This window comes from Mesocricetus auratus, unplaced genomic scaffold (assembly GCF_017639785.1).
Source record: "Mesocricetus auratus isolate SY011 unplaced genomic scaffold, BCM_Maur_2.0 contig_13279_pilon_obj, whole genome shotgun sequence".
In the NCBI taxonomy this organism is placed as follows: Eukaryota; Metazoa; Chordata; class Mammalia; order Rodentia; family Cricetidae; genus Mesocricetus; species Mesocricetus auratus.
Genome location: NW_024433221.1, coordinates 1,526 through 19,334, shown reverse-complemented (window position 1 = coordinate 19,334; position 17,809 = coordinate 1,526). Strand labels below are relative to the sequence as shown.

General features: G+C 38.9%; 1 protein-coding gene across 1 annotated transcript; it reads right to left on the bottom strand.

Annotated features, from left to right (window-relative positions):
• Positions 1–4,551: 4,551 nt before the first annotated feature.
• Positions 4,552–5,550, bottom strand: LOC121138451 (vomeronasal type-1 receptor 4-like). The gene has a single exon (XM_040741133.1). The coding sequence runs from the start codon at positions 5,548–5,550 to the stop codon at positions 4,552–4,554; it is 999 nt and encodes a 332-aa protein (XP_040597067.1).
• Between the last annotated feature and the right edge of the window lie 12,259 nt (positions 5,551–17,809).

Here is a 17,809-nt window from a genome sequence, read left to right as displayed (position 1 = left end):
GATTTCATTCACATATATGGTTTAAGTTCCAGGGTGGGTTTTTTTCACTGCATCTGGTCTTAGGAACGAGGTGGGTTTCTTTGTCTGACTAATTTATCCCACTTCGAAATGATACATTTGCAGCAAATATACTCCTAAATTTGAGGCTTCACTGAGGAAGAAGGGTCGGAAAGAATATAAGAGCCTGAGGACTAGTTTTCGGTGAGATTGTGTCTATTGAGAATTTTATTCATTGTCCATGAATATGCATGAAGTTGAATGAACATGACTTCACATAGGTGAGCTGAACTAGGAACAGAATAGGCAAAGTGATGGGAATGGGAAAATATCATGAGAACTCAAGCATACAAAAATTACAGGGAAAAAAGCAAGGAAAAAAAGTTCTCCATGTGGCAGAAGATAAAATTCAAATATCAAATAAGTTATATATTATAATTGAAGTTACAGGCATAGATTATATGTATATAATATGTATAGGAATTATATTAAGTACACTTATATTACTAAAGTCACCTCAATGCACATTTATAGGTATTTATATAATAACAATTACAAAAAAGTGTTCATGAGTTTGTAAGAGAGAAAAATGGGAGAGGAAAATGATGTAATTCCTTATAATATCAAAGATAACAATTCTTTTCAATTAATTGGCATTTAAAGTATGTCTTCTTTATTCTTAATAATTAAATATCTTCTGAAATTCACATCAAACTTTTTTAGTTTTTTTCATTTGTTCTTATTTTATTTCTTGATTTCATTTTACATTCCAACCACAGTTGTCCCTCCCACACCTCCTCCCATCCCCCTAAATTCCTGCCACCCACTATCACCTCCTCCCTAGCAAACCCCCAGTCCACTCCTCCTCACTGGGAAGGACTTCCATGTGGAAACAACATTGCCTGGTACAATACGTTGAGACAAGACACAACCACTCTCCCATGTATTACAATTGAATATGACATCCTACCATAAGGAATGGGTTCCAATAACCTAGCAATTGTACTGGGATTATGTCATGTTCCCACCACCTCTGGGCATGGCATCTCACCTCAAGGAATGGGCTCCAACAAGGTGTTCATATACAAGGTTTATATCATGATCCTTCTGCCAGGGTCCCTTCTGATAGTACAAAATTCATAACTATCTTCCACATATGGAGGGCCTAGTTTCATCCCCTGGATTCTTGGATTCTCCATAGTTGTAGGTCTAGAGTCCACGAGTTTCCACAAGATTGGTTCAACTGTCTCTGTAGATTTCTCTGTTATCATCTTGACCTCCCTTGCTCATATGTTCCCTCCTCCCTCTTTTTACATGGATTCCTGGAGCTCAACCTGGTTCTATGTTGTGGTTCCATTAACTACCAGATGATAGCTCTATAATGATAGTTTGAATATTATTCAGTCTGATTAAAAATGAAAGGCAGAGCAAGCATTCTCTGTAATATTGCTAGGAGCCTCACTTGATGTACACCATCTGAATTCTTGAGATTTATCCTAGCACCACATTCTTCCTAAACCCATAGTGGCTCTCTTCATTACTGTATCCTCTTTGTTTTTTCCACTGCATCCCTCCCCACCTAAACCATCTCATTTCATCTTGTTATCATAGCCCCTCCCATCCCATTTATGATATCTCAGTTTATACTGTGCATGTCATCTAAATATATTCCCAAGGTATCCATGTCATCCCTCAGGGTCTTGCTTGATACCTAGCTTCTCTGAAGCTGAGTACTTTACTCTGTTATCCTTTGCATTACATCTAATTTCCACTTATGAGAGAATATGTACCATGTTTTTCTTTCTGAATCTGTGTTACCTCACTGAGGATGTTTATTTCTAGTTCCATCCATTTCCTGAAAATTTCATGAGATCATAATGTTTTACAGCTGAGTCGTACTCCATGGTGGAAATGGACCACATTTTCCTTATCCTTCTATGATTGAGGGGCATCCAGAATGTTTCCAGGTCCTGGATATTATGAATAATGCCTCAATGAACATTGTTGAGAAAAACATCTTTGTGGTATAAATGAGTGTCCTTTGGGTAAAATGCCCAAGAATTATAACGCTATGTGATGATGTACAGTGATTGCCAATTTTCTTAAAAACTACAAAACTGATTTCCAAAATGACTATAAAACTTTGCATTCGCACCAGTAGTGTAGGAGTGTTCCCCTGACTCCATATCCTCTACAACACAACTATACTCAGTATTTTTTATCTTAGCCATTCTGACAGGTGTAAGATGGTATCTCATTGTAATTTTGATTTGCACTTCCCTGATGATTAAGGATGTTGAGCATTTCCTTAAATATCTTTTAGCCATTTGAGATTCTTCTGTTGAGAATTCTCTGTTTATCTCTGTTCCCAGCTTTTCAAATGGGGCATTTTTTATTTTGATATCTAGTTTCTGGAATTATTTATAAATTTTGAAAATCACCCCTCTGTCAGATATGTAATTTACATTTTTTTCATATTTTTAGTGTCCTTTGCCTACCAAACATTAGTTATGTTACTTGTATCCCTGATCTCCCAAGGACTTTTATCTTGAAGGGTGTTGAATTTTGTTCTTGGGATATCAGGGATGCAAGTAGCATACCTAAACACAATAAAGACAATATATAGCAAGTCAACAGACAACATCAAACTAAAAGGAGTGAAACTCAGAGTGATTCCACTAAAATCAGAATAAGACAAGGCTGTCCACTATGTCTTTACCTATTCAATATAGTATTAAAAATGTTAGGTAGAGCAATATGGCATCAAAAGGAGATCAAGGGGATACAAACTGGAAATGAAGAAGTCTCTATCTCTGTCTGTCTGTCTGTATGTCGGTCTGTCTCTCTCTCTCTCTCTCTCTCTCTCTTCCTTCCACCACTCCTTTTCCTTCCCCAAAAAACTTCCAGCCCATGTAAGTTCTGCCTGATGGTATGTTTGTACTTCACCATGAGATCTGTCGCAGTCCCACCTAGAGCCACTTTCCTAACGCCATCTGTGAGGCACTGTTTGGGGAGTTAATGGAACCTTCAGAAGGAGGAGTTTTCAGAATGGCTATTCTGACTGTAGAAATTAAGTGAGACATACAGACTTAGGGTCTGATTAACTCTGGAGCATTTTGTTTACCTTGTCTTCAAAAGTTTTGCTATAAAGTTTATTTAAGGAGAAGAAAGGCAGAGCCTTGTGGAAGAATGTATGTCACTGTGATGGACTTTGATGTTTTACGTTTGACTCCACCCCTGTATGAGATAAAGCTCAGAGTTCCAGGGAATATGCAGAACACCATGATGGGGAAAGCAGGAGCACAGTGCTCATCTGGGAGTCAGAAGGCACGGTGAGAACAGGAAGTAGACCAGGCTATGAAAGCTCTAAGTTTTCCTCTAGTGATACAGTCCCTCCCGCAAAGCCACACACCCTAAAGATTCCACAATCTCCCCACACAGTACCACTAGATGGGGACCAACAGTTCAAACTCATACACCCATGAGGACATTTCTAATGCAAGGCAAAGAACATATGTGAATCCATTGTCATTACGAGCCAGCAAGCAGACAATCTCAATTTGGCTTACTCTACTTTATTAAGTGCTAAGTGCTACAATTCTCTGTTTGGGATGCATGTATACAATTTTAAAAATCATTTCTGCTGTTATTTTAAATACTGATGAATATAAAACAACTTAAAAGAAAATGATTTACTTTGTTTATGGTTTCGAATTGCAGTCCTTAGTCACCAGTAGTCTTTTGGGGCCTGAGATAAGGCTAAACACCATTGTAGAATATAAGTTAAAAAAAATAAGTTTCATTCTCTCTCTCTCTCTCTATCTATCTGTGTGTGTGTGTATGTGTGTGTGTGTCTGTGTCTGTGTATGCACATGTTTATGTTTGTGACTGTCAAGCAGGTACATGTGGAAGTCAGAAGTTGCTGTGGTGTTGATACATTCATCAGTCTTCGTATTTTTGAGACAGGGTTGCACCACTCTGGATACATTGGCTGGCCTGACAGTCTCCTCCCCCTGGCACTGAAGTTGTAAACAGGCACCACCGTGCCTGTATTTTTTTGGATGCTGGGGATCTAAACTCAGGTTCTCGTATTTGCACAGCAAGCACTATAACCTCTGAGCCACCACAATAACTCCAGGAATGCCAATGTCTTAACTGAAACCATGTCGTGAGCACAGTGTTTTTGTGTAAGAAAAAAACCTGTTATAGCCAGGAACAAGTGACACTGTGTTTATAGACCAAGGTCTGTGTTTTCTACATAGACAATCCCAGAAGAAACCAGTGATGACCATTTCCCATGACAGGCACCTGTACTAGACTGACATAACAATATGTTCTCTGTGTCTTAAAGATTATTTGTGTCTCATTTCATGTATTATCTGTACATCGAGCTTGCTAATATGTCACTGCATCTTTTTAAATTTTCCATGAAATTCATCATGACTTGGATTATTAAAGAAGGAGGGTGATTGCCTTGCTGTAAGAGCCTACTCTATCATCCAAAGTTTGACATTCAACCATCTGGAGAACTCCCAACCAGCCTTGGTGTCTGCCTTAAGAAGCTTGTATCTTTCTTATTGAATTGCATATTGGTCTTTGTATAAATCTGAAGTTTGTGAAGAAATACAAATGTGACATGAATCTGACAGATGCTCTGAATTTGGTCCAGAGTCTTGTTACAGTGCAATCACGATTCATTAAAACAAAAGGACTGATGGTCGGGAAACATGTAGAAATTAGGGCAGAGGTGTTCGTTAGCCACTTACTGGAAATATTAAAGGTGGCAATGTAAGCATAAAAGGTGGATGAGAGTGTATAAAAAAATACGAAGGTGAACACCAGGGCCAGGATGCTTTGGGTTGCTCTGGTCTCAGGGGAGGGTCTGGAGGAGAGCCTTGTCTTGTGGATATGTTGCATCTTTTTCCTGTGTCTGTGTAGAATGCAAATCATGGTGCTACTAGACCAGAGCATGAGTCCCGAGCATGACACTTCAGGTAACAATACCAGCACTATATACAATGAATTTGTGATTCCATTCTGAAGTCCTGCAGAACAGTACTCAGAGTCTCGATTCCATGTGATGTTTTTGAAATTCCATTTGCTATGGCTGTACAGAGGGAAAATTAAGTTTACACACATATATAGGATCCAACAAAGGAAAATTGAGACACCAACATACGGGGAAACTTTTTTTTTAAGCTTCTTGCAGCTGGAGTTGATGGAGCTCATCGTGATGGCCTGAAAGACGCTGAGTATGCAGGTTGCTGTAATGGACACACCCCTGGCCACTCTATAAATGTAAAGAACAGATAAACATCCAAACTCATGAAGGAAATGTTTTACTCCAAGTGCTGTCATGGTCTGTGGGATTCCTTTGGAAAACATGATGAGGCAGTTGGCTACAGCCAGGTGCTGAACTATGACATCTGTGGACTTGAACCTAAACCCAGTGACACACAGGGTCACATAATGACGAAGAAGAGAAAAATTTGCTAAAATTCCAGTCACAGTTTGTACTGTAAATAGAGTTCCTGCTAAAGTATGAGGGGCCATTGTGTCATGAGAATGTCTTGGCAATTTCTTTTGCCTGAAGTAAAATAAGCATTGGCAATGTGTAACAGTATTGTTTACATTTGCTTGTGAGGTTGTTTGGATTTCTGGAGGCCTCAAAAGTCAGAAAACAATGTAAAGATAGCCAAATAATCTACTCCAACCTTGAGACTCTGTAACTGTAGGTGAAGCAATGACAGGAGTAACAAGAATCACGTTTCATATGTCCCTTGATAGCTTCAAAATTCTGAATTTAAGTCCACCTGTAATTTAAAAAAAAGTTGTGGCTGCTCAAGTCTCTTCTATAAAAAGGCACAGTGCTTGAATTTGTTTATAGATACCCCCATGTTCCACCAAGAGTGGAGGGAGATGAGAGGAACACAGTGTGAAAATGACTAGCATTCATTATATGAATGTATGAAATTGTCAGGCAACAAAAAAATAAAATTAATCAAAACAAATTTTTCTGTTCTATCTGAAGATTGTTTCATTCCACTTTAACACAGGCCATTTTGTAAAAAGAATCAGGTTTTATGAATCAGTCATCTCTCGTGTGTGTGTGTGTGTGATTTTTTTCAAAACTTCTCTTTCTATTCACCAGGACTCTTTAGTGTATTGTAAATTATACACCTGAGTTGGAGAGATGGCTTAGTGATTAAAAGCACAGGCCAAGAGTTCATTCCTGGCAACCATATGGAGGCTCACAACCATCCATAACGAGATCTGGGCCCTCTCCTGGCCTACAGGCAAACATGAAGGCAGAAGATTATACATAATAAATAAATCTTTTACACCCAAAGATTTCTTCAGAGTAACCAGATTATGTCAAAACAATTGCATTTTGTATGGAATTACAACTGCTTCGATAAAATTGCATTATAAAAGATTTACAACATGTACAATGACCTATTAATTTTATTTACAATTTTTGTTATTTATATTACTTTTATTATTTATTTCAGTCTGTCTTGTAAACACCTTGCCTGTTATATGAGTGCCTCATCATCTTGGTGAAAGTTGCAGGGATGATTAAGTACACAGACAGACTGTTTTATCATCTTATTTGTGTAATCTTTTTTTTTTACCATGTAATCCAGCATCAGTTACCTCCATTTTCTCATTTTAAAATGAACAAAATAATCGCTTCCTGATCCATTACTTCTCTGTCCCCACCAAACTACAAAAATTTCAAATGTTTCTGAACAGACTTTACATGATGTTATATCCAACACTGCTTTTTAAAAAAAGCCATAATCCAGTAATCATGGCCAGAGTGTTTCCTTCAAAAATGTAAACATGGAAGAACAATCTGTACATCTCTTGTCTAATAAATAACTAGGAGTACATCAAAGAAATCAGTATTCTGGATTATGTAAACCTTCTTGCTTCAAATGACAGGATTTTTTTAAATTTTATTTTCCAGTTTAAATTTAGATAAGAATCAAGGTTGCTTCACAAGTCAGTTCCAGGTCCTTCTCCCATTCCCTCCCTTCCTCCCGTGCCCTCCCCTCCCCCCCACGTTATCCTCTCATTTCTCCAGGGAGGGTGAGGCCCTCCATGGGGGTGTCCATAGTGTGTCATTTCATATAGGGCAGGGCCTAGACCCTTTCCCAAGAGTTCTGGGTGAGAGTGCACCTCACATTGTTCTATTGGAGTCCAAAGTCCGTGTGTATACTTGGGATGGGTACTGATCTGCTGCCCAAGGCTCAATAGATTCCCTAGGCCTCTTCACTGACACCCAGATTCAGGGGGTCTTGATAAGTCCCATGCTGGCTTCCCAGGCTAATGCCTGGGATTCAAGAGTTAACCTTTGTCTGGTCAGCTGTTTCTGGGGGTTAAACCAGCCCAGTCTTAATCCCTTTGATCATCAGTCCTCCCTCTCTGTTACTGGCTTTCTTGAGTTCAGCTCAGTACTTAACCAAGGGAGTCTGCCTCTTCTTCGATCAGCCACTAAATAAAGTTTCTGTTTCCCAGACTCTCTGGCCATAGGATTGTAGGCTGGCACTCCCCAGATCTATGTCTAAAATCCATATATGAGAGAGTACATGCCATGTTTCTCTTTTTGTGACTGGGTTACCTCACTCAGGATGGTTTCTTCTAGTGTCATCCATTTGCCTGCGAATCTCATGATTCCATTATTTTTTTCTGCTGAATAGTACTCCATTGTGTAGATGTACCACATTTTCTCTATCCACTCTTCAGGTGAGGGACATCTAGGTTGCTTCCACGTTCTGGCAATTACAAATAAAGCTGCTATGAACATAGTGGAACAGACCTCTTTGTTGTATGAATGGGCATCTTTTGGATATATGCCTAAGAGTGGAGTTGCTGGGTCTTGTGGTAGGTTTATTCCCATTTTTCTGAGGAATCTCCACACTGATTTCCAAAGTGGCTGAACCAGTTGGCACTCCCACCAGCAATGGAGGAGTGTCCCCCTTTCACCACATCCTCTCCAGCATAAATTGTCATTGGTGTTTTTGATTTTAGCCATTCTGACAGGGGTGAGATGGTATCTGAGAGTTGTTTTGATTTGCATTTCCCGGATGGCTAAGGATGTTGAGCACTTTCTCAAGTGCCTCTCAGCCATTTTAGACTCCTCTATTGAAAACTCTCTATTTAGTTCTGCAGCCCACTTTTTAATAGGGTCCTTTGGTGTTTTGGAGACTTGCTTCTTGAGTTCTTTGTAAATTTTGGAGATCAACCCTCTGTCAGATGTGGGATTAGTGAATATTTTTTCCCATTCTGTGGGCTGCCTTTTTGTCTTGCTGACTGTGTCCTTTGCCTTACAGAAGCTTCTCAGTTTCAGTAGGTCCCATTTATTAATTGTTGATCTTACTGCCTGTGCTACTGGTGTTATGTTCAGGAAGCTGTCTCCTGTACCAATTGTTCAAGGGTACCACCCACTTTCTCTTCTAAGAGGTTCAGTGTGGCTGGATTTATGTTGAGGTCTTTGATCCATTTGGACTTAAGTTTTGTGCATGGCGATAGACATGGATCGATCTGCATTCTTCTACATGCCAGTCTCCAATTATGCCAGCACCATTTGTTGAAGATGCTTTCTTTATTCCATTGTATATTTTTAGCTTCTTTGTCAAAGATCAGATGTTCGTACGTGTGTGGGTTAATACCCGGGTTTTCAATTCGATTCCATTGGTCTACCTGTCTATTTTTGTGCCAATACCAAGCTGTTTTCAGGACTATAGCTCTATAATAGAGCTTGAGGTCAGGGATGGTGATGCCTCCGGACGTTGCCTTGTTGAACAGGGTTGTTTTGGCTATCCTGGGTCTTTTGTTTTTCCATACAAAATTGATTATTGTTCTTTCAAGGTCTGTGAAGAACTGTGCTGGGATTTTAATGGGGATTGCATTGAATCTGTAGATTGCTTTTGGCAGGATTGCCATTTTTACTACATTGATCCTACCTATCCAAGAGCATGGGAGATCTTTCCATTTTCTGAGGGCTTCTTTAATTTCTTTCTTTAAAGATTCAAAGTTCTTACGATACAGGTCTTTCACTTGTTTGGTTAGCGTTACCCCAAGGTATTTTATGTTGTTTGTGGCAATTGTAAAGGGTGATGTTTCTCTGATTTCTCTTTCAGCCCTTTTATCATCTGTATATAGTAGGGCTACTGATTTTCTTGAGTTGATCTTGTAGCCTGCCACTTTGCTGAAGGTGTTAATCAGCTGTAAGAGTTCCCTGGTAGAGTTCTTTGGGTCATTGATGTAAACTATCATATCGTCTGCAAACAGTGAAAGTTTGACTTCTTCCTTCCCAATTTGTATCCCCTTGATCCCCCTTTGTTGTCGTATGGCAATAGCTAGGACTTCAAGTACCATGTTGAAAAGGTATGGAGAGAGTGGACAGCCTTGTTTTGTTCCTGATTTTAGAGGAATTGCATTGAGTTTCTGTCCATTTAGTTTGATGTTGGCTGTTGGTTTACTGTATATAGCTTTTATTATGTTTAAGTATGTCCCTGTTATCCCAGATCTCTCCAAGACCTTTATCATGAAGGGGTGTTGGATTTTGTCAAAGGCTTTTTCAGCATCTAGTGAGATGATCATGTGATTTTTGTTTTTCAGCTTGTTTATATGGTGGATTACGTTGATGGATTTTCGTATGTTGAACCATCCCTGCATTCCTGGGATGAAACCTACTTGATCGTGGTGAATGATTGTTTTGATGTGTTCTTGGATCCGATTTGCCAGTATTTTATTGAGTATTTTTGCATCAATGTTCATGAGGGATATTGGTCTGAAGTTCTCTTTCTTAGTTGTATCTTTGTGTGGCTTGGGGATCAAGGTTATTGAAGCCTCATAGAAAGAGTTTGGCAAAGACCCTTCTGCTTCTATTGTGTGGAACACTTTGAGAAGAATTGGTATAAGCTGTTCTTTGAATTTCTGGTAGAATTCTGCACTGAGGCCATTTGGACCTGGACTTTTTTTGGTTGGGAGACTTTTGATGACAGCTTCTATTTCCATAGGGGTTATAGGTCTATTTAAATTGCTTATCTGTTCTTGATTTAGTTTTGGTAATCTTGTATATCAAAGTGTTTCCTTTTCTGAGTGATTGGCTGCCTGCATTTTCTGTTTATTACCCATAAAAACTAAGTAACTAAGGAAAAACAGAGTAATTGTAATGGGTGTTTGCACAAATTACACTCAGTAAGTTTAGAGAGAACACACACACTGAAAGGTGGAAAATTATCAGAGACACTGCCAAGGACTATGTCATTCTAAGATGCTCCCAGATCAGATGCATCTGCAGGAGACTTTGAAACTATGGATGTGTTTGTCTTAGAGGTTGGAATGGAACAGCATGAGACACAAATCCAGGTTCTGAACACCAAAGTAAGTACCGAGATTACCAGTAGCAGTCAGGACTGTCAGTGGTGGGACTTTGTCTGGAACTTCAGCAGGAAAATTCCACAAAGATTTTTTTTTGTAAATTTTCTCATTTTGCCAATCACATGTACAAGACAATGAAATTTTCTAACAGGTGTGAATATAGCTTATGAAGCTAGATGTACCTGGACCCTGTCTCTTTCTATATCCCTCTTCTTTCCTCCTCCTCACTAGTCCTCCCTCCCCCTCCCTCTTCCCATCCCTGCCTTCCTATTCTCCTTCGCTCTGCCTCCCCCACCTAATACTCTGGAGATGGCCAGGATTATACCAACAAACTAAGGAAGACTGGCAAGGCAGCTCTCTTTGAACTAAAGTTACACACCATTGGGAACTGTCCTGTAGGTGCTGGGAATGAACTGTGGTTCTCTGCAAGAGAAGGAGATGCTATTAACTATGAGCCTTCTCTATAGCCTCGTCAGTCTTCTCTTTATTATCACTATGACCATTTAAGAGGCAAGCATATATCAATCTTAAAATTGTGTGATTTCATTTCTATTATAACATCTGAGTAGTAGGGTGGTTTTATAGCACTCAAACATGAAAAATACAGCTTGATTATTTTAAAAGTCATTATCAAGTCAGTGAAATGTGAGTCACAACAAGATTGGCATAATGTCATGTTACTCAGTTTCCTTACTCACTCAGCTACCTCATGTCTTATGATACATGCTTTTCTCATGACTTTTGTAGTCAATTTGTTCTTTCCTAAACTCATTGTTTGCAACATAGAAAACTCGAGCCTTGCTTCTCTTATTCACTGCACCAAGATTAAATTGAAATTGCTCACCTGACTCAGTCCTGATACCATCTTGACAACACACATGTGATAGCAACTACAGATATGTGAGAGGTACACAACAAGGCTAAGATAAAGACTGGTACCTCTGTGATCTCACCTCCCTAAAGAACGGCAATTGTCACTTCATGTCCACTTTAGAGCAAATGACAATGCAAGCCTGGGGAGCCAGCAGTATCTCTCAGTAAGTTTCTCCCAGTTGGTGATTCATAAGAATCACAAGTCATTAGTAGTCATAAAGTGTAACTTGCTGGGAATTGGAGTTCTGCTCTCAAACACTCTAAGATTAGTTCTTTTACATGAAATATAATTGACACTATGTGCTCCTTGCCTCTCCACACCTGTTTTATTGATTAAAGTATGGACCTCCTGTTCCAACTATATGACTATAAATCAGAGGCATGTTTTATTTTTTTATTTTGATTTTTAGTTTGTGAGTTTCACACATAAATACAGATTATACTGTTCATGTTCGCATCCGTTACACTCTTTTATTCATTTCTTTACCTCTCAACCCCTTCATTTTCCAAATTCCCTAGTAGCTATGTTGTTGAAGAAAATGTCAGTCCTTCCTCACGTAGCCATTAATACTTATTAGATTCTCAGGAAGTTATGCGGCTTGTGGGTACCACCTTCATCTATGATCGAATGTTGGAGGGTCCAATCTTTCGTAGGAATCCATGTCTGCTGAGTATCAGCGTTTTCGTGGCCATATTGTACCCACGTGGTACTCCTTCCACATTCTACTGCTCTGAAAGTACTTACACCTTCTCTTCTGTGAGGTACTCAGAGCCTTGGAGTAGATAACAGGTATCCTATTTAAGGATGAGCATTCATGAGCCATTTATTCTCAGGACTTTAATCAGGAATCAGGCTCTGCATTAACCACCAGCCTCTGCAAAATGAATTTTCTCTGACCCAAGCTGAAAGTGATAGTAGTCTACAGGCATGAATATAAAGTGAGAAGGATGCTTTAGAACATGCTGAGTTTGGAATTGTACTTTTTCTTGGTTTTTAATTTTCTTTTGTTTTGTTTCTTCTTTCTTTAAAGGCTAAATAATCTTTCCTATAATTTGACTACCACACGCTCTCTATTCACAAGTTCATGGACATCTGTGTGGATTCTACTCATGAATATTGAGAAGAGCATTACAATGAACAGCAGCAGACTGTGTAGGTTTTTCTAGTCCTGGGAAAACTAACCAGGTAGGGTAGTGGTATCACTATGTCAGTACCATCTACCTTCCTCGGTGCCCTATGGTTCACGTATATGTTATCCTCAGTAACAGAGTCTTGCCATCGAGTTTTTAGAAAAGATATAATGGGATTCCTTTGGATTGTTTTAATGGGTTAGTTTTTATTGGTTTGTGTTGGTTTTTTTTCTTTTTTCATATTTATTTATTTATTTATTTATTATGCATACAATGCTCTGCCTACATGTATCCTGCAGGCCAGAAGATGGCACCAGATCTCACCACAGATGGTTGTGAGCCACCATGTGGTTGCTGGAAATTGAACTCATGACCTCGGGAAGAGCAGTCAGTGTTCTTATCCAATAAGTCATCTATGCAGCACTGGTGTGGTTTGGTTTTATTTCACAATCCTTTTGGGTGTTTGGAGCCATTAGTTAATTGATACAATTTCATAAATTTATTGAAGACAAACAATATTTGCAATTTTGTTAGAGTGGACTGAATCTATAAATCATTTTTGATGTTTTGTTATATCAACAGTGTTAAGTCCTCCAAGAAGCATATGCTTGTCTTCATTTATTGTGCCCCCTAATTTTTCATATTATTTACTATGTCGAATTTTTCAGACAGTTTCATTCCTTGCTCAATAACCTCTTTACTCACTACAGTGACAGAATATCTAATAAATGTCATAGAGAAAGGATTCATTTTACCTCATGGTTTGAGAAGAAACAATCCTTGGTGGCAGGGAAAAGCCAGGGTCATGCAGCACCACATATGAAAGAGAGTGTCATGGTGACTCTTCACATTTTCATGTCTTGCTAGAATAAAGTGCATGGAAAATACTAGAAACTAGAGTGGGCTACGAAATTCAAGATTTGACCCCATCAAACCTGTACCTTCTCTGTATTCTCAAACATTTCAAAGGAGCACAGTCATCTGGGAATGGAGATTCCAAGAACAGGGGCCTGAGCATAACATTACACACCCAATGATAAACATTTGGTGAGATACAGTATTGTATGTCTTACTCTTTAATTATCTGTGTATAACAGTGTTTAGTTAAATTACTTTCACATGTTTCATCTGGTGAACAGAAATACTACAAATTTCTCTAGCCTGACACTATATTGGTTCTGCCTACTAAAAACTAGAACTAGTAACGACTTTGAGTAGAGTCTGTGTGAATTGCAACATTGACGATCATATTTAAAGGACCTTGTGATGTTTGCCTGTCTTTATATCTTCTGTTTCAAATTACCTAGCAAATATCTACCTTCTAATCTCATCATTCCCACATCTGAAGAGGTAACCTTAACTGCCATTATTGAATTCTCAACAACAACTTATCTGACTTCTTCTGGCTGAATTCAATGTATGGCAGTTTTTAAAAATTCACCCAGAGTGCCAATCTAAAAGATCCCTGCATTCAGATATAGGGCTGAAAGGAAGCCCAGCACTGATACCTGGAATGTAATGGAGAAGAAAGGCGAGAGTCATCAGCTTAGACAGGTGTATTAGCTCTAGAATAACAGAACTCATATAAGGAATAGCATATGCATCAGTGAAAAACTACAGATGTGACCATTTCTCCATCTGAATAAAATATTTGAACAACATGTATTCCCCAACTTCTGCCCACTCTGAACACATCTCTTTCCTGTTGTCTTTAGGGCTACTCCCAAGAAGGGGTTGTAATGCTGCAGCTACCTACTGTGATCCCACAGTGCTTGCGTAACAAGCAGAACAATCCATAACCCTGGCCATAGTCTTCTCTTCCTCAGCCACCCACACATAAGCAACTTGAAGTTATTTATAGGTGCATTTTTGCAGTAGACGGCCTTATAACAGGAATAGAAATTACAGGCAATTGGGAACTTCTACATGTAACTGCCTTCAGAACCTGGCCCAGCATGATCGCATGTATACCATTTCCATTTGATAACAGGTTGCTGCTGTGCACATCCTAATATATGAGGGGTTTGGACAGATCACATCCAACTAATGAAGGGCAGTTCAGGTCGCATGGTAAGTATGTGGCTGATTGTCAATCATTCAGATTGCACTAAAGCCCAAGATCAGGCCAAAGAGCTGGTTTTTCACAGGGAGAATTGGTGTCTGTAGATTAGGGTAGAGCCTTGCTCCAAAATCCCAAAGGTCTCTTCTGTGATTCATCTCTAGGTGTCTGCAAAAGGTTGCAAACAGCATCACTATCTGTCATTGACAGCTCAAATATCATTGGTTCTTCTGGATCTATGGTGCACATGGAAGAGCAGCCTGCACAGTATCCTGGACCTACTGAAGTGTTTTCCTCTGTTCCAGGTCCCACACAAAGCTAGCAGCTTTCTATATCACGGGGTAAATGGGCAAGAGGACATACACAGTGAGAACGTTTCAGAGTTTTTCTGCTTGTGGAGAAAAAACCTGTCACTTGTTATCTCCCATAAATAATAGACTCCAGCATTTCAAGAACTGTCTATCCTTCGGAAAGGGACTTGCTAATCAAGGGCATTTTTGTGTCATGGATCTCTTAGACATAGTAATTAAAACTTACAATGTAACTTTGTCTCTCACAGTAACAGTATTTTTCAGTGAAATTTAGAAATGAGGTAATTTCTATGGATCAAACACAAACATTGCCCCCTGTAAATAATTTTAAGACACATACTTACATAATTTCTTCTGGGGGAACAGGGAGGATTGTCTTTGAATACATTTTAGTCTTACCTTTTATTCATTTCCTTAATCTAACTGGTATTTCCAGTAGATACTTGATGATTCTTCAGTAGATATACAACAATGTTGCTCAGCTTTTCTATGTCATATGTTGTATAAAGTTCCCTTGTGGGTAGTGTCATATAAAGTAAAACAAAAGAAACTGACCCTTGCTGTATTTACACAAGGGTGATTCTGATGTGTTTCAAAGATTCTGATCTCTTGAATAATGGCTGTCCTCTTTGTTTATTAACCAGCACAACCAATTGGGTCTTGAAAAGGAACAAGTGGCTGTTGTCATATCCAATCTATTACAAGAGTCTCACATAAGGAAAAAAGATGTTTTGTGGCCCCATTTGTAAGGACTCAGGCCCTATGCTGACCTGCCCCTGTCACCTGGCAGAATGCACTCAGGCAATACCGTGGCCAGCCCAGGGTTCCATGGTTGTGTAGTCTGTACGCAGGTGCAAAGGATCCCTAAAAAGAAAGATGCCTGCCTACTTATGCTCCCTTTCCCGCTGTTCCCCTGGGGCAGACAGGGCTGTTCCTGTCTCCCTCTTCTGTTCTCTCTCTCTCTCTCTCTCTCTCTCTCTCTCTCTCTCTCTCTCTCTCTCTCTCTCTCTCTGTCTGTCTCCTTACCTCCTTTCTCTTTCCTTACTCCCTTTCCCTTTCTAATAAATCTTCTCACTAAGCTCTGCCAACCTGACATATTTTTCCCCAGCCTCAGTCAACCTCACCTGACATGGAATCCACCAAGTTCCCCCACAAACTTCATCATAACTCCATTAACTGAGACAAGCACAGAAAGTCACAATCATGTGATATAAACAGGCACACACATATAGTCCTGTGTATATATACACAAACATATATGATATATGATATATATAATCCTGTGTATACACACACACATAGTCCTATGTATACACAAACATAACCCTGTGTATACACACACAAACACACACACATATATATATAATCCTGTGTACACACACATATATTGCTGTGTATACACACACATACACACACATATATATTTAAAACCTTGTGTATACAAACACACACCCACACACGTTATTTTCAAAGTTCTGTAGCATTAAGGACATTGCTTCCACTTTGGTGTTGTCACTACACACAGACATATTTCTGGGTCAGGAACCTGAATAAGTCACCAAGAAGAAGTACATAACACCATACATCAGGAATCCAAAGAATAGTGATATTGATTACATTGTTGTCTTTCAAGGTCCATTTATTTTAAGCAAGCTGAGTCCACAGTATGTTAGCAAATGAGTACTTAGTCCCAAATGATCTCCAATACATTTTTAACTTGATGACATCTTAGGTGAATAGTTAACTTGCTAAGGCAAGCTTCAAACAACATTTATCATAAGAGTCAATCCCACATTCTTTAATTATAGGATATAATTGATTACAAAATTTAGGTGCATAGGCTATTTTTGTATGTCTATGTTTAATTCCCCTAGGCCTTAGGGTTACAAAATCTTTTCTATTCAAGATATGTTCCACAAATATGTATAGATATATAGTCCTACATATATGACCATTAATAACTGTACATAAATATTTGTCTACATACATGTATATATAACATATTACTATATTTATACTTATAGCTTCCTACATATCAATTTGCACTTTATTTCTCAACAATTACTTGGTAGCTCACAATCATCTGTAATGCAGTCTTGTGCCCTCTTCTGGCCTGTAGGAATACATGCAGAACAGAATACTGCATACATAATAAATAAATAAAAACCAAAAAAAGTGTATAATGATTTATCACCTTTACTTTCCATGGCAAACTGCCTTTGATGAAGTCTCTGATGAAGTATTAAATCATTAAGAGAATCTGTGTTGCCAGTGTTTTTCCCAATTTAGAATTACTTCTCTCAAACACTTTACAAATAGTTTGTATAACTGTACATAAACATTCTCTAAAAGATTTGATTAATGCTCCTGGGCACAAAGTTCCTAATTCTGCTGCTCACTTGACATTCCATATCTCTAATCATAGCCTTGTTAATGATATAATTTATGGAACTGTGACAAATGGGAGGAGAAAGCCTGCAGGACAGAAACTTTCTCACAAATGTACACAGCCCAAAGGGACAATGTACCTAATTCATAACAGTGCTCTCTAATGTGAGTCCTCAAAGCCTCAGACCCACACATTCGGTGCTGTTGACAAGGGGCACATTCTCTGCCCCAGAGACATAGGAAACACTAATGCCTCGTCACATGTTTATGGCTCTGCAGAGATCCTTGGCAGCAGCCAGAAACTTTTAATCGCTTGTAGGTATTTGGAATTACAGGAAACTTTGAGAAACACAATGCCAACACTCCCGTGTCATTAGTGCCACAGGGAAATGTTCATTTGTGTTGCTTGAAAAAATACAGCATAATGAATCCTGCCCTTAAAATGGAGTCAGGCAGGTTCCTCAGGTTACATTCTCCATTTCCCAAAATAACACCAGCAGGATTTTGAAAAGAAGTGCTTAGTATTTCTGTAGAGTATTAAACTCCACTTACATTCTATCCCATTGATGTCTCCTGTTGTCTGACTTCATGATAGCACTCAATGGTTTCCATTGCTGCCATTTTAATATATTTTGAAATCACCTTTGGGTATGAT